General features: G+C 35.3%; 2 protein-coding genes and 1 long non-coding RNA gene across 4 annotated transcripts; 1 reads left to right on the top strand and 2 right to left on the bottom strand.

Annotated features, from left to right (window-relative positions):
• Positions 1–5,602: 5,602 nt before the first annotated feature.
• On the bottom strand, positions 5,603–9,347 carry LOC131631771 (uncharacterized). Its single transcript, XR_009292809.1, has 4 exons — positions 9,184–9,347; positions 8,998–9,059; positions 6,633–8,729; positions 5,603–6,341 (listed from the first exon to the last, which is right to left on the bottom strand). It is a non-coding gene; the product is annotated as an uncharacterized LOC131631771 (long non-coding RNA).
• Positions 9,348–9,664: 317 nt separating this feature from the next.
• Positions 9,665–14,259, top strand: LOC131631787 (polypyrimidine tract-binding protein homolog 3-like). Of its 2 annotated transcripts, none has more exons than XM_058902557.1 (15): positions 9,665–9,823; positions 10,363–10,430; positions 11,000–11,071; positions 11,162–11,238; positions 11,389–11,467; positions 11,769–11,892; positions 12,229–12,293; positions 12,387–12,436; positions 12,610–12,651; positions 12,741–12,792; positions 12,905–12,962; positions 13,057–13,070; positions 13,250–13,357; positions 13,432–13,575; positions 13,658–14,259. In XM_058902557.1, exons 2-15 carry the CDS (start codon positions 10,374–10,376, stop codon positions 14,045–14,047), a joined length of 1,332 nt encoding a protein of 443 aa, XP_058758540.1. In that variant the 5' UTR covers positions 9,665–9,823; positions 10,363–10,373; the 3' UTR covers positions 14,048–14,259. The 2 variants fall into 2 exon arrangements, with proteins under 2 accessions (XP_058758540.1, XP_058758541.1); XM_058902558.1 differs by having other exon boundaries at positions 9,671–9,819; positions 10,361–10,430.
• Positions 14,260–18,264: 4,005 nt separating this feature from the next.
• LOC131631764 (uncharacterized) lies at positions 18,265–19,947 on the bottom strand. The gene is made up of 2 exons (XM_058902525.1): positions 19,801–19,947; positions 18,265–19,078 (listed from the first exon to the last, which is right to left on the bottom strand). The coding sequence occupies exon 2, from the start codon at positions 19,036–19,038 to the stop codon at positions 18,673–18,675; it is 366 nt and encodes a 121-aa protein (XP_058758508.1). The 5' UTR covers positions 19,039–19,078; positions 19,801–19,947; the 3' UTR covers positions 18,265–18,672.
• Between the last annotated feature and the right edge of the window lie 461 nt (positions 19,948–20,408).

Here is a 20,408-nt window from a genome sequence, read left to right as displayed (position 1 = left end):
TGCAATCTCTATCTCAGAACTCCATCCAAGATAAGAAAACCTCTGCTCACTCCCTGGTGATACCTAACTGTTACAACCCTGCAACAACTATTTACATAATTAACGATGAACACATACTTGATCTGCTTCACAGCTTCAATCAAGCTTACAATACTCAACTCTTACCTACAGGTTTCGAGTGAGGACAAATCACTTCTCTAACCTACAGGTTTCGAGAAGGACAAATCAGTGACCTTCCCACAAACCGGGAGGTTCACCTACACGGCTAACCCTAATGGTTACATATTTCTAAGTGCTGGCTAGCTTCCTAAACTAGGTTACAAAGTTTCCTATTTATAACCCGATCCCAATTGGACTTGGACTTACAAATCGCAGCACTCTGGCTGTTACAAATATGCAGAAAATATTCTGCTACAAATTAGGTCTTTTAATCCTGAGTTTCCTAAATTAGAAACTGTTGAATCCAATCTTCTGATCTGATTCTTCTGAATCTTCAATCTTCTGATCTGATTCTTCAATCATTATTTTGACCTGTAAATGTGCGCCATATAGGATTACATAATATTCACATAGAATATTCTCTATCTGTTAAGTACAAACTGAATTTTCCTTCCAGTTCTGCAGGCGCAATGTCATGAGTTGATGACATGACAATCCTTCTAACATCTTGCTTGTACCTGTTTTATTCTTTATAATCCTGCAAGATTCACATTTTGACCATTTGCTGCTATTATATGTTTTAGCCAAACATTAGACAATAATACAAAACAGACAAAGCATCAACAATCTCACCCTTTGGCTTATTTTGGCTAAAACTATTCTTGTAACAGTCAACAACAACTTTAGACAACAATGACTTGGTCATGTCTGCTTTCAGTAGCAAAATCAGCATCTGTATCTCTCCCCCTTTTTAGCCATAATATGACAGAGACTGACAATATGTCATATATTGCTATTGGATATATCGATTAGTCCTGGGAGATACTTGTTGTTTGTGTCAAGAAATCCACTCCTAGCTCGAGTTCTCAAGAGAACCAAGACTGGATTCTTGTCGTTACTTCTTGTAACTCAGAACACAAATCACAATTTGTGTTCATAACTCAGATCACAAATCACAACGAAAATGCTTCCTACACTGAAGGTTGTATATAGTGGAACATCTTTGTTGTTATTGCAGAAAAACCCATGGTAGAGACCATCAACATCCCCAGCCAGTGTTTTTCCTTTTCTGAGATAGTTTTGGTACAGCAACCCATCACAATACCAAACCCAGACTCGACTCACAAGAACGCACACGAACGACATTTTGAGAGAGTTTAATTTCTGTAACTCACGGAGATGCTATTATATAGCAAACTGAAGATCGTAGGAATTAACGAAGTTCTTTGGTCTTGTTCAATGGTCAAACGGTTAATTAGGAAACAGTTCCAAAAGCTTTTACTTTTTCCAAAGCAGTTTTTGACTGTTTTTCTGATAGGAGTTATCTTGAATTACCAGTGCATGCATATTCATTGAATGAACTTTACACCGACCGCTGATGTGTAGATAAACTTCAAATCAGATTTCCTTGTTTGACTGTGAAGATTCAATGTTTTTAAACATGTCATGACATTATGTCAGACATTGTCACTTTTCTTTCCTTCAGGCAAATAGCCCAAGATTCCGTAAAAGCTTAAGACAGAGCATCATTTGGACCAATTAACAGACTCCCTACTTACTCACTAGTCGTAGACATAGACTTCTGTTGTTTTTGTACACCTTGAGACTGTTAGCACACAACTACCTCATTAGTGTAGAGAAGGAATAGTAATTACTAGTTGCACATGGTTGACTTGAACCATTCAAATAACTGACAAAGGTATCCCATTTTTTTCATGATGTAAAAGTATTTTTAAGCAAGAGATTTCTCTTGATAAAAGAAGTTACTCCCCCTATCCGAGATAGTTTGAGCTCCCACAGACGGAATAAGCTTGAAATGATGAATGGAAAATATAAGACACATCTTCATATCTTCAAGAGCCGCACCCTCTATTCAACAATCCTGCTGAACACACTCATTATAGCAATTTTGTTTCTCACAATAAATACTTATACCAGAAGTAGAATGTCATAACATTGTGTCTGACATTTGTACGACCAATATTTTCCACAAGTTTCATTCCCCCTTTCTTTTCAACAGACCCTTGTCTAAGAACTTATATCCTTTAGAAATGATCAACAGATGACCCCTTGATACTAAAATCATACACAGAGAGGTTGCCACGATCTCAACAAGCAGAATTGCCACTCCTGAAATTTTGTTGAGCATAACCTTACCATGTTTGAGAACAGATCATGGTCTGCTTAAGATACTTTGAAATCCTTCTTGATAAGGTGTTTTTCAATCTCACACATTGATTAACATACTCCTTGAACAGAAGAGATTCTCCTTTATCCTTAGCTGTGTTGATCCGATCATAGAACTTTTGTCTTCATAGTCATCTTCACTAAGTGAAGTCTTCATCATGGAAGTAATTGTGTATGGCCAGAACACATTAATTACATCCAGATCAGAACCTGCCCATTCTAATCCACATTATGTCCAAACTGCCACTCTTAGACTATAATGTTGCTTTTTCAAACTTCTATATATTCCCAATCTTTCTACTAGGGAATATGAACTTTGTGACGTTGATACCTAAGACACTAGTTCATCTGAACTCAAACAAACTCTTGACAATCCATAGAGATAACACATCTCTATAGAGAACTTGGAAAACAGGAAACGAATTGTGTTCACGACTCGAAACAAGACTCTTTATTCTTTACCAAACAGATGTAAAGAATGACCTCAGACTTAACAATGCCTGAACACTACCCTTAAACCCTATGATTGACTCAAATAGACAATCATAACCTAGACTCTAGACACTTCTCATATTCGAAAGAAGAACATGAGGGACTCAAACAAGAATCAAACAAAATGAAAAGACTCTATAATCCTGAGCAATTTAAACAACATACCTGGACTTCTCCCAAAGTCTTAATCAAGAAATGTTATTTGAGAACAAACTGCACCAGGTGGACTCGTGCATAGGTTGGATCATGCACTTAGATCAGAACAAGTGATACACACCATCAATTCATGTCGTCAGATGATAATGCAAAGAATATTCTTTGCTGGTCTTTGAGAATACACATGACTTGAGTTATGTTCTGAGGATTTTGTGTGACTTTGTTCTTCTTTTTTCAAGATTAGTCTTTGAAAGACTTTTCAAATGAAAAGAAGTAGAAAAACATTGTCTTTGCTGATCTTCATACTCTTTTACTCCCCCTGAGATATACAACTTTAGGACATCTTTGATGTTTGTCCTTGAAGTTCCCTTTATTTGAAATTTGCCACACCTTCCAAATTTAGAAACCTCAGTTTGCTTGCTACACAAGATACAGATTGCCACATTATGTAACTTGAAATAGAAGAAACTATGATTGTATAACCATAAATTGATCTTCAATAACATGTTTGAGTTGTTTTATACAGACTTTGTAAATATCCAACTCCCCTCAAGATATTTAACAGAATCAGTATCCCACATCAGAGACTCTTGCCTTCTTCTTTGATGTGTGAAGATAATTGAGAACTCATGGTTGTAAGAACTTCTTCTCAGCATCCAGGTTCTAAACCTAATAAGTACTAAGTCTCCCGTCAAAGTACTTACCAACTTTTCAGTTAGAATTTGCTACTCACACTAGGTCATTCTGACTGATTACCTCTTCACATTTATACTTTCTGTTCTTGGCAAATACATAAAATAACTGAAAATCTTGAGATGTTGTAACATCAGATGTGACATCATCCTTCATGGTTCTTGGTTAACATCTTTAATGTCAAATTGACAATACTCATGTTAGTAACAGAATAATCCAATAGTCAGCAATATCCAGACACATCAAGGGATAAAATAGCCAGCATCTCAATGAACTTTTCTTCAGACTTTAATTCTGATTTTGAGATGAAGGATGCCATGATCTGTACCTACAGAGGAGATTCCCTCAGCTAGGTTTCTGGAACATACTTAGTCATAGCATAACACTTAAATTAGTCAGATCCATTTGACTTCCTTGATTTAAAATCATACTACCCTTTCTGGATAACAACTAGGGCAGTTCACATTCTTAACCATATTTCACTGTGATTGATACACAGTATTCAGCTCCAATAACTGCTCTATGGTTATGAATACTTATCTGGTTTCATTGATCAGAGGAAACTTACAGATATAGGCTCTTCAAATGTACAACATAAAGGATTAGAAAGGAATACCTTTATGAGTTTTTCTTAGTGGTACTTAGCACATGTTAATCGTGTCCTGATTAACTTAGCAGATGTCTCCTCTTCCAGACCAGGAGTAGGTTCCAAACCAATGTTCTCACACTACATTAGTTTAGCACCATAACATTTGTTCTTCAGCTGGTAGCTGCATACCAGTTCTTAATGTCCCAACATTAGATAGGACATCTGTTCCTCCTTCTAGGAACACTTCAACCTTGAAGATTTCAAGGTACACACTTGCAGATAATTATGAGTATCATTGATCAGGTGATATTCATCAGCTCTAATAAACCATGCCATTATGAGTGGACTTGAGAGATTACTCAAGTATCTTTGACACTTTAATTATAGCTGTCAATACCTGCCATACATTCTGTTGAACCTTCATAACCCTAGGATTTTTCAGAGACTATGCAACGGAAAAATAGTCATATATCAACAGAATTCACACAATGCTTACTTTAAGTGTTAGTAGTAAGCATGACAACTACAAATTGATTGTTAATCAACCTTGCACAATGCTTGCTTCTGCACCAAGCAACTGATTAGACCAAACCAAAATCCTGACTTGATGAACTCACAGACAACAGAGGTTACCTTATCACTATCTTCACTCCCGCATGAAGGCTTGTATGAGCTTCTTCTGTGTTCATAGACACCAGCTGAATTTGTATTTAAATTCAAGTTCTTCACTCCCGCATGAAGTCCTTGGACTTAGCACTCTTCGTTCCAGCACCACAACTCTTAGGTCAGGTTGGTCTAATCATATAGGTCCATCCTCCACTTCAAGGGACCATACAATATGAACATTCTTTGTTCAAACACTCTTATGCTTTTACCACAACCAGAATTTATCCCATACGGATCTCATCCAGGAATAGACAGGATGCCTGCTCTGATACCAATTGAAAATTCTGGTATGACAGACTCTGATGTCAATCCTGATGTCAAGACATCTGATCTGTTATTAATGTAGCACCGACAAAATACAAGGATCCCTCATTATTTGATTACTCTTTGGAAAGAGTCAATGAGACCTGGGATCACATATGTTCAGCATACATAACCAGATTATAATTTTTAAATGGTTCTGTACAGGATCAGCTAACACTTCTGAACCTGATGTTATAGACAAAGTCATAACATTCATAACTGAACAAACAATGCAGCAGATAAATAACACAGTTAATTGTTAACCCAGTTCAGTTCTAACTAACCTACTCTGGGGGCTACCAAGCCAGGAAGAAGATTCCACTATCAGTAGTACTATTTTATATAAACAACCTCTGGTTTACAGATAAACAACCCCTGGTTTACCTAGTCACTACCCCATGCAATCTCTATCTCAGAACTCCATCCAAGATAAGAAAACCTCTGCTCACTCCCTGGTGATACCTAACTGTTACAACCCTGCAACAACTATTTACACAATTAACAATGAACACATAATTGATCTGCTTCACAGCTTCAATCAAGCTTACAATACTCAACTCTTACCTACAGGTTTCGAGTGAGGAGAAATCACTTCTCTAACCTACAGGTTTCGAGAAGGACAAATCAGTGACCTTCCCACAAACCGGGAGGTTCACCTACACGGCTAACCCTAATGGTTACATATTTCTAAGTGCTGGTTAGCTTCCTAAACTAGGTTACAAAGTTTCCTATTTATAACCTGATCCCAACTGGACTTGGACTTACAAATCGCAGCACTCTATCTGTTACAAATATGCAGAAAATATTCTGCTACAAATTAGGTCTTTTAATCCTGAGTTTCCTAAATTAGAAACTGTTGAATCCAATCTTCTGATCTGATTCTTCTGAATCTTCAATCTTCTGATCTGATTCTTCAATCATTCTTTTGACCTGTAAATGTGCGCCACATAAGATTACATAATATTCACATAGAATATTCTGTATCTGTTAAGTACAAACTGAATCTTCCTTCCAGTTCTGCAGGCGCGATGTCATGAGTTGATGTCATGTCATTCCTTCTAACATCTTGCTTGTACCTGTTTTGTTCTTTATAATCCTGCAAGATTCACATTTTGACTTTTTGCTACTATTATATGTTTTAGCCAAACATTATACAATAATACAGGATAGACAGAGCATCAACAATATATTTAGCTACTGAAATTATAACTTATGAATTAAAATCAAATTTTTATTTTAATTCTAAAATGTAACTATATAGATGAATTAATTTTTTTTGTAAAAATTTTGTAATATTTTAAATTGGGCTTATTTGAACCCTATTTTTCCATTTGATTTTTTTTTTAAAATATAATAAATCATCTAAATAAAAACTAAATGATCGTACCTGATCAGACTGGATTGTCAATGACCTTCAACCGTTGGACTTTAAGTGAATAGGGGAGTGTACCTGCAAGGTACTCTGATGCCAAAGTAAAAAAGAGAGCTAAGGAGTGCAAGTACAAAGAATAAGTGGGAGTGAATGAATACCTGACCCTCAAGTGAAAGAGGGTATTTATATCCCCCAGCGCTGGGCCAAGATCTCCATGTTGGATTGGAAGTTCAAGCCCAAGATGGAGACTGTCAGGATCTACGTGTGTAATGGAGACCAACACGCGGTCTCCATCTTGGGTTAACCGCTCCGAAATATCAGGGGAGACACAGTCTTATCGGAAGCGCGTAGACTCCGTATGATTCAGAGGGTTGAAGGTGAAGTAACCCTACGAGGAGGAGGGTCCTCGAAGAACAGGTGCAAGTGAAGGTGTTCGAGCCACGCGCCTGCCCGCGCCCTTGAAAGGGGTCTTGCTCGGGTCACAGACCTGTTCATGAGGTTGGTGGGCACTCTAGGCTTGGCCAAGAGTAGGCCCTGCTCGATAGTCGGGCAGGTGCATACCTATGTGAGCGGTAGCTCAATGGAGTCTTTCCCTTTGTCAGATTGGATTTGGGCCTTGCACTATGTTTGGACCAAGTGTCGGCCCAGTCCAGAATACTAAATAACATCTTTTAATTTTTAATAAAACAAAACTCCGCCAAGGCAGCTCATCAACACATTTAAATTACAAAATTTTAAAAAAAAACTTAAATTACACCAAGCCATACTAAAGTATATGGAATCCAACAACCTTCGTAAAATAAACATATGTCTCATCTAGCTAGCTAAGTTGCAAATAATTTATACTTAATAATATCATATAAAAACAACTACAGTATCATTTTAAATGAGTTTTAAATGATTTCAGTTATATCTTAACTTACCATCTCAAAAACTCCTTGTTTGATCTGACTTTTAAATGAGTTTTAAATGATTTCAGTTATATCTTAACTTACCATCTCAAAAACTCCTTGTTTGATCTGACTTTGAAAATACAGTGATATTCCTAAAACCAAAAGTATATTTATTTTCCAAGTAGATTTCAGAAAAACAAAATGAGTTTTAAAAAACCCACACAACCATTAAAACCAAAATCCTTTCCCACTCAAGGTTAGAACAAAAGATTTGATGTTTCTAAGAAACATAAAAAAAAACAGTCACTTTTCCTACCTAGCTACCGACCAACAAGTAGATGAAAAGTTTTATAAGTTTGTATAAACTAAGAACTTAATACCATAGTTGTCTTCTCTTCTTTAGAGACTAATGGATCATATTCTGTGTCAATTAGAACTGCATAATTCCAGAAATAAAGTTAACAAAAGTTGAAATACTAATACAATACACCTCATGGATCCAACACAAAGTTGAAATAGATAAATATTTAGTTACGCTCGTTGCGAGAATTAATAACGGTTGTTTGTGTTTGAGCCATTTCTCTCTGCAATTAACTAAATAGAAAGAAATTTCTATTGAGTATTTTCTTATGAATTATAGAATATTCATTATTCAAGTGTGAAGGTTTTACTTTGCACATCTCAGTTCCTTTAAAGAAAGTTCTTGAAGAAGTTCCTATCCAAAAATCAGTTAACTATGAGAGGTGATTAATTAGACATACACTTCTATGCATACACACAAACATGCTCAACTTATTGTTATTTGCCAAAAATTATTGTTAATCATTTGCCAAGCATAAACCTAAACTTCTAGTTATTCAATCACAATTGAGCATACACATTTGCATAACCAAAAAGTCCAAATTGCCTACATACATTGAAAATAAAAAATTAGAATTTTGCTGGGAAACTCAACAAATAATTTCATCTAAATGAAGAAAGTTCCACCAATTAACAAATATTGGATGCAAGTTTTAAGTGAAGTCATCCCCAATATTCCAACAAAAGTATAAAGTAACACTGACAAACTGAAAATGAGAGCATATAAATAACCAAGAGATCTTACAAGGGATTGCTACCATACCAAACTCCATCATCGGTGTAGATTTTCTCCCTCTCTAGTTCATATCCTCATATTCTTCTGAATCTTTCAATGTTGAAAAACACAAAAATCTCAATCCTGAAAGGAAGAAAGAGAATGAGAGTAAACATAAACATAAACACTGTATGAAGGGTGACACAATACACAAACATCACTATTAAAAAAACACTCAAATCCTAAGTCTTTTTAAGATTAACACAACCCGTTAAATTAAGCAAACTCTAAAACCCTAATTTTAGACAAATCCTAGTTCTAGATCATTTTAAAGAAACATAAACCTTAAAGATAAACAAGCCCTAACTTTAAATCTCAAAAATTTAAGAAATCACATAAATCAACTACTAACCTTTTGATTACTGAGTAAAGCATATAAATCTGCTCTAATGGTTCCTTGAATCTATCCAATTGCTGGAAAAAGAAGAAGATGGATGAGAAAATAAAAGAATGGTTGCCAGTAAATGAAGAAAGAGACGAGACACAAACCATACAACCAAAAACGATGAGATGGAGGAATGGAAATGGAAACACAAACCTGAATAAGGAGTTGTATGAAGGTCGTAAAAAGGACGACGCTCAAGAAGATACAACATAGGATTAGTCTTTGAACTCTAAAAAAATTAGGTTTTATATATAATTCATTTGAGTGGGTTGGGAGATTGGACAGAGTCTTGTTGAGATTGAGGGTAAGAAGACCCGTACAAGTATTCAGAGTTTCGGTCAGTGTCGGTTATCGATGGGCCAAAAAATATAAACCGAATCCAACAAAGAAACTGCCCGAACCCTATTTGAGCACCCGTGAACCCGCGAATCCAAACCGATCTAACCCAATGTAAAAAACACTCGGTTTCGGTCGGATTCCCTGAGACCTATTTTTTGTCCAACCCTAGCCTACACAATTATGGGCATAAATGTCCAAAGTAAAAAGACAAAAATAAATGGATAAGTATAAAAAGTGGAGGGGACCATTCTTCAAACTTTGAGCCTTAAATTCAAACATAGGTTATCTATCATATCTCAAACTCTTTCACATTAACAAACCTAACATAACATTCATACCCAGGGTTAACTTAACAGATTCACCACATTCTGCGTGCGTGCCTCACTTCTCTCTTAATAAAACACACACACACACTCTCTCTCTCTCTCTCTCTCTCTCTCTCTCTCTCTCTCAGGCAAGTTTTCTCTCTCCCTCTCTCTTTTTGACTTTAGATTTTACGATTTACGGCAAAATTGGGGTTCTGAGCTGAAATTTGTACACGACCTATTTTAATTTTTAATCCCTGTTACTGCTATTTGATTTGCGTATTCCCAATATTCGGTCTCCAACACTTTCATCAGAGTTTGAGATAAAAATATCATTTTTCTTTAAATTGTACTTTGTCTGTGATGCCTCAAGATTTATCTATTGGCATTGTGATTTGATTCTCATCGTGATCTAGTCCAATTTGATTTTGGAAGAATATCAGAAAAAGTGATTTTTTAAGGTTTTTTTTATTGGGGTTTCAGAGAAAGATTTTCAAATGTCCATTTTTATTACTTTACTTCAGTGGCATACTTAAAAATGGATTCAGACTTGAGAACTGTATAAATTTGATGATGATATCCATAATTTGAACAATTAAGAATGAGTTTAAGTGTTTTAGTATGGTTGTTATAGTTATTATTACAGGTTAGTTTAAACTGCTGTTAATCTTTTATATGGTTTTTTCAGGTTAATTTACCATGACTGAACCTTCCAAAGTCATTCATGTTCGAAACGTGGGGCACGAAATATCTGAAGTACTCTCCTGACTCTCACTTTCTTTCTCTATTTGCTGAATGTTTTTGCTCAGGAAATTAATATGTTAGAAACTTCTTCTTAAGGGTCATCCTGAAATCCGATATGATTGCGATTTGTGACCATATTTTGTTTAGCTCTATTGCCAAGACTAGATTTAATCTGAATCGGTAGATCTCGTCTCTTGTGTTGCTTCTAGTCTTTCTCTTTCGTCCATTTGACAGAACCTTCATGTTGGTGTCAGTTTATGCCTAGATATGCAGTCCTTTCGCAGAATGGCTCAAGCATTTTCTCTCTGTCTGTGCTTGTTTTATTTTATTTTATCACTTTTTCTTAGACCATGATCGGCATTTATTTTACTCCATTGCAGCTTTCTGTCCACATTATTGGATAAAATGGAGTTGGAATTAATATTTGAACTCATAAGTTTAAACATTATTGGATAATATTTGAACTCCATTACAGTTATAGGCTATTTTTATGTTATTACACTGAAATTTTATTTGAGCTCTTTGTTTCAGTCTTTCAGAAGTTCCGGAGTGATTTCTAACTTTTGCCCTTTTGATTGCAGAATGATTTACTTCAGTTATTTCAACCTTTTGGAGTCATAACAAAGCTTGTGATGTTGCGTGCAAAAAATCAGGTTTTCTCTTTAACACCTTGAATTTTAAGGTGCTTCATTTCATCATGTTTTTATTTGTACAATACTACAATAGCTGCGCTGTATTTGCAGGCACTTATCCAAATGCAAGACGTTCCTTCTGCAATCAGTTCTTTACAATTTTATGCAAATACTCAACCTAGCATAAGGTACAATTAGCTTGCCTTACATGATTTCAATGATTATTGTTTTGATATCTTGAACTTTTGAGATTATATACAGAGATTGCAATGCTCTATCTATTCCGATTGATATTAAAATTGCCTGAATAATCTAATTATCTTTATATTTTATGTTAGGGGGAGGAATGTTTATGTCCAGTTTTCCTCTCATCAAGAGCTAACAACAGTAGATCAAACTCAAGGACGGGGAGATGAGGTTAGATTTTTTCGTTTACATTTCAGAACCGAAAATTGCATGCTTCATCTTGTTGATTGCTTACAAAATACACTGAATTGGATTTGTACTTTATGTTTTCTCTGTGATATATCTCCCTACATCTTTGTATCAGTATCTCAGGCCATTACATTTCTGTGGGCTCAGTTTGTAAAATTTGTATTCTATGAATCTATAATTATCATTTTCTCTTTATCATATACTTCTCTATTTATTCTCCTTTCTCTCTATCTCTTCTCTTTCTCAATGCTGTCTTTCTGTTTGGAACCCTCTGGATGCACAGCCAAATCGAATTCTCTTAGTTACAATACATCACGTGCTCTATCCCATAACAGTGGATGTACTATATCAAGTTTTTTCTCCTCATGGATCTGTGGAAAAGATTGTGACATTTCAGAAGTCAGCTGGTCAGATTCTCTCAGATTTCTCCCTTTCTCTTCTTTCTTTCTGTTTTAAGTTTTTCTGAATTTTAACTGAGTGGATTGGGATTATATTTTACCATGCAATACTTTTGTCTGATTCAAGTAGACACTCACGCACCCCCGCACACACCTTCACCCCATTAATACTTGGACACTGTGACACCATTAATAACTTAGAAAGAAATGATATCGCTGATCCAACTGTTGAACGATAATTATGCACGTCAATAAGTTTGTGTGTAGTTTCATAAAATTTTAATTTAACACCAATAAGTTATGTGTTTTACTAATTGTTTTATCATATGTTTGCCAACTTTGTAGGCTTTCAGGCTCTTATCCAGTACCAATCACAACAGAGTGCTATTACTGCAAGAACTGCACTTCAGGTTCTTTAACATTTCCTTTATGTTTGGGGATTTACAGGACTTGTTACTTCTAGTTTTGTTTCTAAATACTAATTGAAATTTTGGAATTTCTAGGGTCGCAATATTTATGATGGTTGCTGTCAGCTGGACATTCAATTTTCAAAGTAGGTTACATTTCTCTAAATCATTTCTGTGTTTTTGGCTTTTGGGTTTATATTGTTAGTTCTCTAACTTATGTTATGCTTGTGTTTGAGTCAATTTGTAACACCTGAACCTTCTTCCTTTCTCTTAGTTACTTTAATTTCTTATATGGATATTTAATTGATCTCATTTACAGCCTTGATGAATTACAAGTAAACTACAATAATGACCGATCAAGGTGATTCAGTGTCTTTTTTCTCTTTTTTTGATCACTTAATCACCATTTTATTACCACATTATTGCTGACTTACTCCGCATCTTTTGCAGAGACTTCACAAACCCTAGTCTCCCTACAGAACAGAAAGGAAGACCTTCACAAGTATATGCTATGTTTGACTTTTATTTATCTATTTATGAATCACATCTTCCTGTTGATATTTGTGAAGTGCATTCTAATAGGCATTTTTTTTACTCTATCTTCTGTGAAACAGGTGGGATATGGTGATGCAGGAAACATGTATGGTGTTCAGGGTTCTGGAGCCAGAGCAGGTGCTTAATTTAACTGCTTTGGCTGGTTTATTTTGTTATCAGATTATGTTATTTGTTAGTGTTCTAATTTATATCATTTTCCCCCTCCTTTCAGTTGGATATCCGCAGGTGCGTATTTTTCAGATCAAGTTGAAGTCCCCAATTTGATGTTATACTGGCATGGTTGAATGTTTTAAGTTATTATAATTTTGTAGCTTATGAGAAGCACTGTAAAAATTGAGTGATGGTTGATCGCTCCTTGTTCGGATCTTTCTAAATCTTCTAACTATTGTTTTTTTTAACTGTAGACGCCCAATGCTGCAGCCATTGCAGCTGCCTTTGGGGGAGGCTTGCCTCCAGGAATAACTGGGACGAATGATAGGTGTACACTTCTTGTTTCAAATCTTAATCCCGAGGTAAGTCTTTTCTCTGTCTTCTATCTAATCCCCGTCTGTCTCAGCCTATTTAGCTTCAAATTTGTTTATCTCAGAGAATTGACGAGGACAAACTGTTCAACTTGTTCTCCCTTTATGGGAACATCGTGAGAATTAAACTTCTACGCAATAAACCAGATCATGCACTTATCCAGATGGGAGATGGTTTCCAAGCTGAACTGGCAGTACACTTCCTGAAGGTTTGTTTCATGTCCACCTTGCTTACCTGGTTTTCAATTTCTAAGATTATGATAAACATTTTCTTTCAACTTTGACATGTAGGGAGCCCTGTTGTTTGATAAACGACTTGAGGTGAACTTCTCAAAGCATCCAAACATAACCCAAGGTGCTGACACACACGATTACAGCAACTCAAATCTCAACCGTTTCAACCGTAACGCTGCTAAAAATTACCGTTATTGCTGCTCCCCAACAAAGATGATCCATTTGTCCACACTCCCACAAGACATCACCGAGGAGGAGATTGTGACCCTTCTAGAGGAGCACGGAACCATTGTCAATAGCAAAGTCTTTGAGATGAATGGTAAGAAACAAGGTCTGGTTCAGTTTGAGACCGAGGAGCAGGCTACCGAAGCCCTCGTGTGCAAGCATGCCACCTCACTTTCCGGCTCGGTAATCCGGATCTCTTATTCTCAGTTGCAAAATATATAAACTTAACAATGTTAAGGATCGGGCAACAACAACCGGAGTAATGGTTGCTAAGTTAATTAGAGACAAGGATTCTGAATTTGGAAGGATTTTTTATATGCAGATAGATAACGATCTTCTTCATTATCTTGTAATGGTGGCTTTGATTGCTAATTAACTGTTGATAATCTCACACTCCCGGATTCTTTCTCCCCTTAATCATTTCTCTTCTTATCTCCATTGCTCTTATCATTTCTTTAGATTGCTAACATAATGTAGAGTAGGGGTGTAGATTTTTTGATTGGTGAAAGTTGAGTCTTGAGGAATAGGTAGCTGGGGAAATCACTGCCTTCTTTTTACCACCTTTATTTTTTTAAATAATTGTTGTATTTTGGCCAAAAATATGCCATTATGTTGTATTCTCAATCCATAGAGTTTTTTGTCCAATTAAATAAGAAGCTAATTTTGTTTTTCTGAAGTGTTTCTATTGTTTTACTCCATCCTTTTCCAGCTACATAATTTCCTCTTCCTTCCACCTCTCTTCTTCATCTCCTATATCTTCCTTTCTTGTCTCTTCCTTGCATGCCAACAATGATTGAAAACACGTTCATTGTTTCTCCTCCTTTCTCACCTTTAGAACCGTTTCTCAATCCTCTTCTCCCCCTCAATCAGAAGCTTGCTCAACCCTTATTAGTCGTTTAAGGGAACAAACAAATAAGCAATTATTAATGATTGATTGAGTGGTTTAATATCATATAACTCATCACTTCCCTTGCAATTGTATGCACAAAAATGCAAAAACAAAACAATAGTATATTTTCTACAAAACCCATGGCAAAAAATAATTTCGTAGGTTCTCATACATTGGGAGTTACTTTTATTCCTCTTGGGTTAAGATTTTCTCCGTATCTCTTTTGGTGGTGAAATAGGCCCGGTCTGCAAGACATTTTGTCCTCACTTTTTTAAGAGCGGGTCAAGTTTTTAAGCCTCCACCCTGCTATGCCTCGTTTTTTGCGCACGCGGATATTAACATTTTTTTTTTTTGCATTTTAAAGCTTAAATAGGGTAGTGTCTGTAGGTTCGTTCCGACCTCATTTTTTGTGGGACAAATCAAAGTTTTATGTTAGCACCCTCAACTATGTTTGCCCTGTTCCATCTTGTTTATTTGTGAGTTTTTGCATAATGGATTTAAACGGGACGAACATGTCCGTTTATGACATTTTTCCATTATTATAGTTTGTGTGTAAATAACACACATTTTTAAGACATGTGACATATATTTAATATTTATTTGACTTTATAAACATAAAACATACTAAGAAAAACTCCACTTCTTTTAGAAAACGGAACATCCCTACTCTTTCCCTTGTGTTTTCTTAAAAACCACACCGATTTAGAATACACTTAGAAGTAAAAAAAACACCTATTTTATTGATATTAATCCCATGGAGAATTGGAACTTTTTCCCCCGATTAGAAAGCGTACTCCAGATAGGTGCACTTTTTTAAAGAATCACATGAGATCAAAAGGTTGTATACATAACAACTTCAGGAGTTAGAAGTCATCCGAGGGGCTCATGCTCTGTTTCGATTTCTAGAGAGGTTGTATAAATAACAACTTCAGGATGCAAAGCAAGCTGGTGGTGAGGATAAGTATATTGTGCAACATATAACATATACTTTGAGAGCATACATATTGTACTGGGTTGACACATCTATTTTTATGAACAAGAGTGCCACTTACGTGGATGTGATATACCGAAGATACTTCGCTGACTTAGAGCCGATCCATGAGTACAATTAGGGGGCTGCTCATTTGATCTACCTATACTCCAAGTTACTTGAAGGTTGTATGTGGAACACCAAACAAATGACAAACAACATCACAGTATTAAGGGTAATATTTATGCATCTTTTAGTGTTTTTGTGCCGTTTTCATAACAGTTGCTAAGTCATTACTAATGATTCATATGTACCATTTTCAGGCTTGGATCCTCGAGCACTTCCCAGGAATATATGACTGGTTATGTGCTCCAACCTATATTAAGGATATACCATGTACTTTTGCATTCATCCCGCTTAGAGGGAACCAATCGACGAAACCATATAAAGAATATCTTGACTTCGTGGTAGGGGATGATATACACTTCCATACGTACGTCGATCACCGTGAGACACATCCCTTTTATGAAATTGCCTTCTTCTCTGGATCGTTGGCTTGCGGTTCACGTCTGATGTATCCTCACATTCCTGAGTGCGTCATGCGACAATTCAGTTATATGCATTTTGTTCCTAAAGACCCTTCTGAGTCTGCTCTTCCTGCTATGACACACAGAGATATGAGTGTCATGTATGATGATTACCTTAATTATCTGATATTATATGAAGCATAAAGTATCATAACTCCTAACAACTAGCGTGCTGCACACGACTACATCCGATGATATTTTAAAGTGTCACATCCTTATATAACACCAGATGTTTTAGAAGATCCACCTAGGCAAGCTCATCAGAAAATACTAGAGGAGCAGGCTATGGCGTATTATATTGTTGATGTGTTTCCTAGATATGTTCGTATCACGGAGCTTGGACAAACAAATATAAATAGAGGATTCTTTCCGGATGACTCTGAGGTGAGAGACGTTTTAAATGCCATCATGGATGAGGCACAATAGGAACTACAGTACATGAGGCAACGTAGAAACAGGAGGCCCGAGTTCGTCATACGCATTAATTTACAGTATATATATTAGGAGCACTATTATTAGTTGTATTTTATTTTGACTTTATTGTGTATTTTGAATTTATTAATTTATATACGTCATTTTCTTATTATTTTGAAAGTGTGTGGTTTAATTTAAATAAAATTAATAATGATAGTATAGTCATAATACATCGTTAATTTCATTAATGGTTCTCCAAAAAAGTGAAAAATTACAGTCTGATGTGAATATGAAAAATACATCTCTGTATTGTATCTAGTGTGAATACAAAGATGAAACAATTTATGTAAAAAAAAAGAGGGCCTAATATTCAAAATAATTTATCAATTGGTGAACTCATTAATATTTTATTTTGATTATCTTATTTGCTATAGTTGAACCATAACTGTTTAAATAATTATTTCCATATTTTAAGTGGACATATTAGTTGGGTAGATTGATTGGTCCATTTATGATTCACGAGTTTAGAGTGTTCTTGCGGTTTGTATCAGGAATCATGGAATGAATGGGTACATTAGCAAGTTTGGGCCCGTTTGTTTTGGCTTTTTTTAAAAATGATTTTTATAATGTTACTAAATTTTGTGAAAATTTTTTTTACAAAGAAACTTTTTATAAAAGTTTCAAATGAAAAATTTGTTTGAATAGTTATTCTTAAAATGTGATTTTAGGTATTTCATCTATTTATGGGGAAAAAATTTGGATATCAAAATTTCAAAAAATCACTTAATTTTAAAGCTATTTCAAATAGATTTTCATAAAAATCATTTTTGAAATACAACTTTTTGAAAAAATTATGATTTTGACTAAGTTTTGGTCTTCAATTATGTATATTTATGTTATAGGATATCAAATTAACTGTTTCATTTTAGAAAAAACGAATATAAAAAAATTTGTAATATATTTTAAAAAATGGTTTTAGAAAATCTATTTTCAAAAATACAAAGAAAAAATCCATTTTTTTAAAGCTGAAACAAACTGGCCCTTTATGTGCTGTAAAAAATCTGCTATGAACGTAAAATCTCAAATGGTTTGGTGAGAACAATGGATTGTTTTATACATAACCTGTCTCTTCATACAAGAGTCTATTCTGGGGTTGATTGGTGGTTGATCGTATAAGTGTTAATATCAACATTGAATGAAGTGACATCTCATGCTCATTATGCAAAATTGCCAAAGTTCAAAGTAAGCTTGCAGTGAACAACTAAAGTTTCTGTTATATTCGGCTTCATAGAAATATTTGGCCAACTCGTTTCCTTTCAACGAGCAACACCCAAATTTGATCTCTGGCTAAAATATTTGGTCAAACTTTGCTTAGTTCCTGTAACATAGCCCGTGAAATGAGATACACTGCAGTCCATTGTTTGATTTCATTGTATCCTATTTTCAACAATCTAAACAATGGTAGTATCTCTTACTATTCAATCACACTCCACTCCAATGTACCTCTGGAAGTAACAATTCTGAAGCAGTAATATTTGATTGAGGATGAAAATATGCAACACTAATTACTACTAAGAAGTGCACAAATCAATAAACCATCTTGTTAATATCAAATTTGAAATATTCATTTACTTTCCATTGGTTCAATCATTTGTAGTGATGCTTAATAGTACAAGACTAGAACATATGCAATATAACACTAGTAATTAGCTGCATAAGAAACAGTATGGAGTATAGTACTTCTAATGATTTGGTAAAATAATACCCACAAAACTTTGGAAGGAAAAATGATATTCAAATTCTAACGATGTCCACAATGCACAATCTACTCGAGGACTTCCTCTAATGATTCAGTTGAATAGAGGAGCCAAAGAATCTTATTTCAAGCCAACAGCAACCATGATGGTAAAGAAAAGTAATATCGGCGTCAGTAAACAAGACTACCTGGCTTTTGTAACTGGTAAGGAATATTAGAATGCTGTAGGCTCTATTTGGAAGGTTTCTCAGAAGATATGGAACCCTTTTCAACCACTTTGGCAGAACTAGCAGGCTGTTCAGCTTCAACGAGCTCACGTAATCTTTGTTGAAGTTTGCGCACACTGTCCTCTGTCCTGCGAAGCTTTCTCCATCTATAGGTAGTCCAGAGACCAAAGCCACCATATACAACAATATAGGAAGCCCATACATAAGGATAAGCTTCTGCATGCTCTTTGATTTTGTGATACCGTTGTTCCAATGAATTTATAAAGCCCACAGCAGAAGGGCCACTGACTACTTGATCCTCATCAGTTTTCTGGATAAGTGCTGCAGAACTCAGCATTTGCTGGTTATCATTATTTGGTTGATTTGCCATGTTCTTAGCTCGAGTGTTCCAGCTATTAATAGTTTAAAAACTGCATAATCAATGACACTTTTCAGTACTGCATAATTTTAGAAAATAGAAGAGAATAACATTAAAAGCCTTATACAATAGCATCAAGCACTAGCTCATCAAGAGTCCCAAGTTGTTAATCTCTGAAAGCTTTGCGTAACACCGACCCCAAGTCCCAACAATACTATAGCACTATAGCTGATAGCCGGTATTGCTTAAGCTAAAAACCAGTATGCAGAGTAAACATAAATACTCAAACAAAACAACACAAAATTAAAGAGACCATCATAACAAAAAGACAATGGGTATAAATAAAAGAGTTTGAGTAACTTTTTTCCCCAAATCCTAATAGCGGACGCGATAGCAGTCTGGGGCCTCAATTACGCCACAATTAATGGCGGCTAAAGCCGCTATTGCAGGCTGACGGTGGCTCGCAGGCCAAAAGTGTTGTGCTGAATCCTACCACCACTACACTATTATGCTATTCCGCTGCTAAAACACACTATTGACAACATAGCAAGAGTAAACTTTAAAGAGAATATCTAAATCATACGCTATTATCGGCCCAATTTGAAACCTAGGTCTACAAAATTGGGATTTTTTAAGGGAACAATTGAGTAACAGAAAGATTTGTTTTTGTTTTCAGCAATTGAAGTATATTTGAGACGAAAAACGATAAAGGGGTAGTAGAAGTAAGCGATAAAAGCAAGCAATTAAGATTAGAAAAGAGGAAAATAGACTCACCAGATTGTGTTTGTGATGCTGAATCTGAAAGGCGGTGATTGGAATAATGTTTATGATTGATACACTTCAAACTGCAGTTGCAATTTGCAAACCCCCAAACCAAAACCCTCTCACATATATTTTTGTTCTTTTTATGTTTTTATTTATTGTTATTATTACAAAAAAATAATAATTAATTTAAAAAACAATTTTAGAAAAAAAATACTCCATCTAGTTCTATTTATGGCTGTTTATTCACAGGATATACAACATTTTATTGTTACTTTTCACACATATATATGAGTTAAAAATATGATTACAAACTTGAACAAATACTTACCATTGAATTTTTACATTTATAAAATTTTCGATTATGGTTATCAATGATGTTGGATATCCACATTTTTATTATTTCATTACATCCACATTTGGCACGTCCCGTCCAAAAGATTTACCAACGGACGATGTTATTCTTCCACCCATGATTAAGACGATGAACACTTGCAGCAAGACGAATGTGAAAGAAACGATAAACATTTGCTTCGTTGATCTGATGAAGAGAGAAAGGGAGAACAAACCTTAGACTCACCAAACAAGAAGAAATGAATTTATGCCACGGTGTCGGTACA

Source organism: Vicia villosa, unplaced genomic scaffold (genome assembly GCF_029867415.1).
Source record: "Vicia villosa cultivar HV-30 ecotype Madison, WI unplaced genomic scaffold, Vvil1.0 ctg.000863F_1_1, whole genome shotgun sequence".
In the NCBI taxonomy this organism is placed as follows: domain Eukaryota; kingdom Viridiplantae; phylum Streptophyta; class Magnoliopsida; order Fabales; family Fabaceae; genus Vicia; species Vicia villosa.
This window is presented reverse-complemented; position numbering and strand designations above follow the sequence as displayed.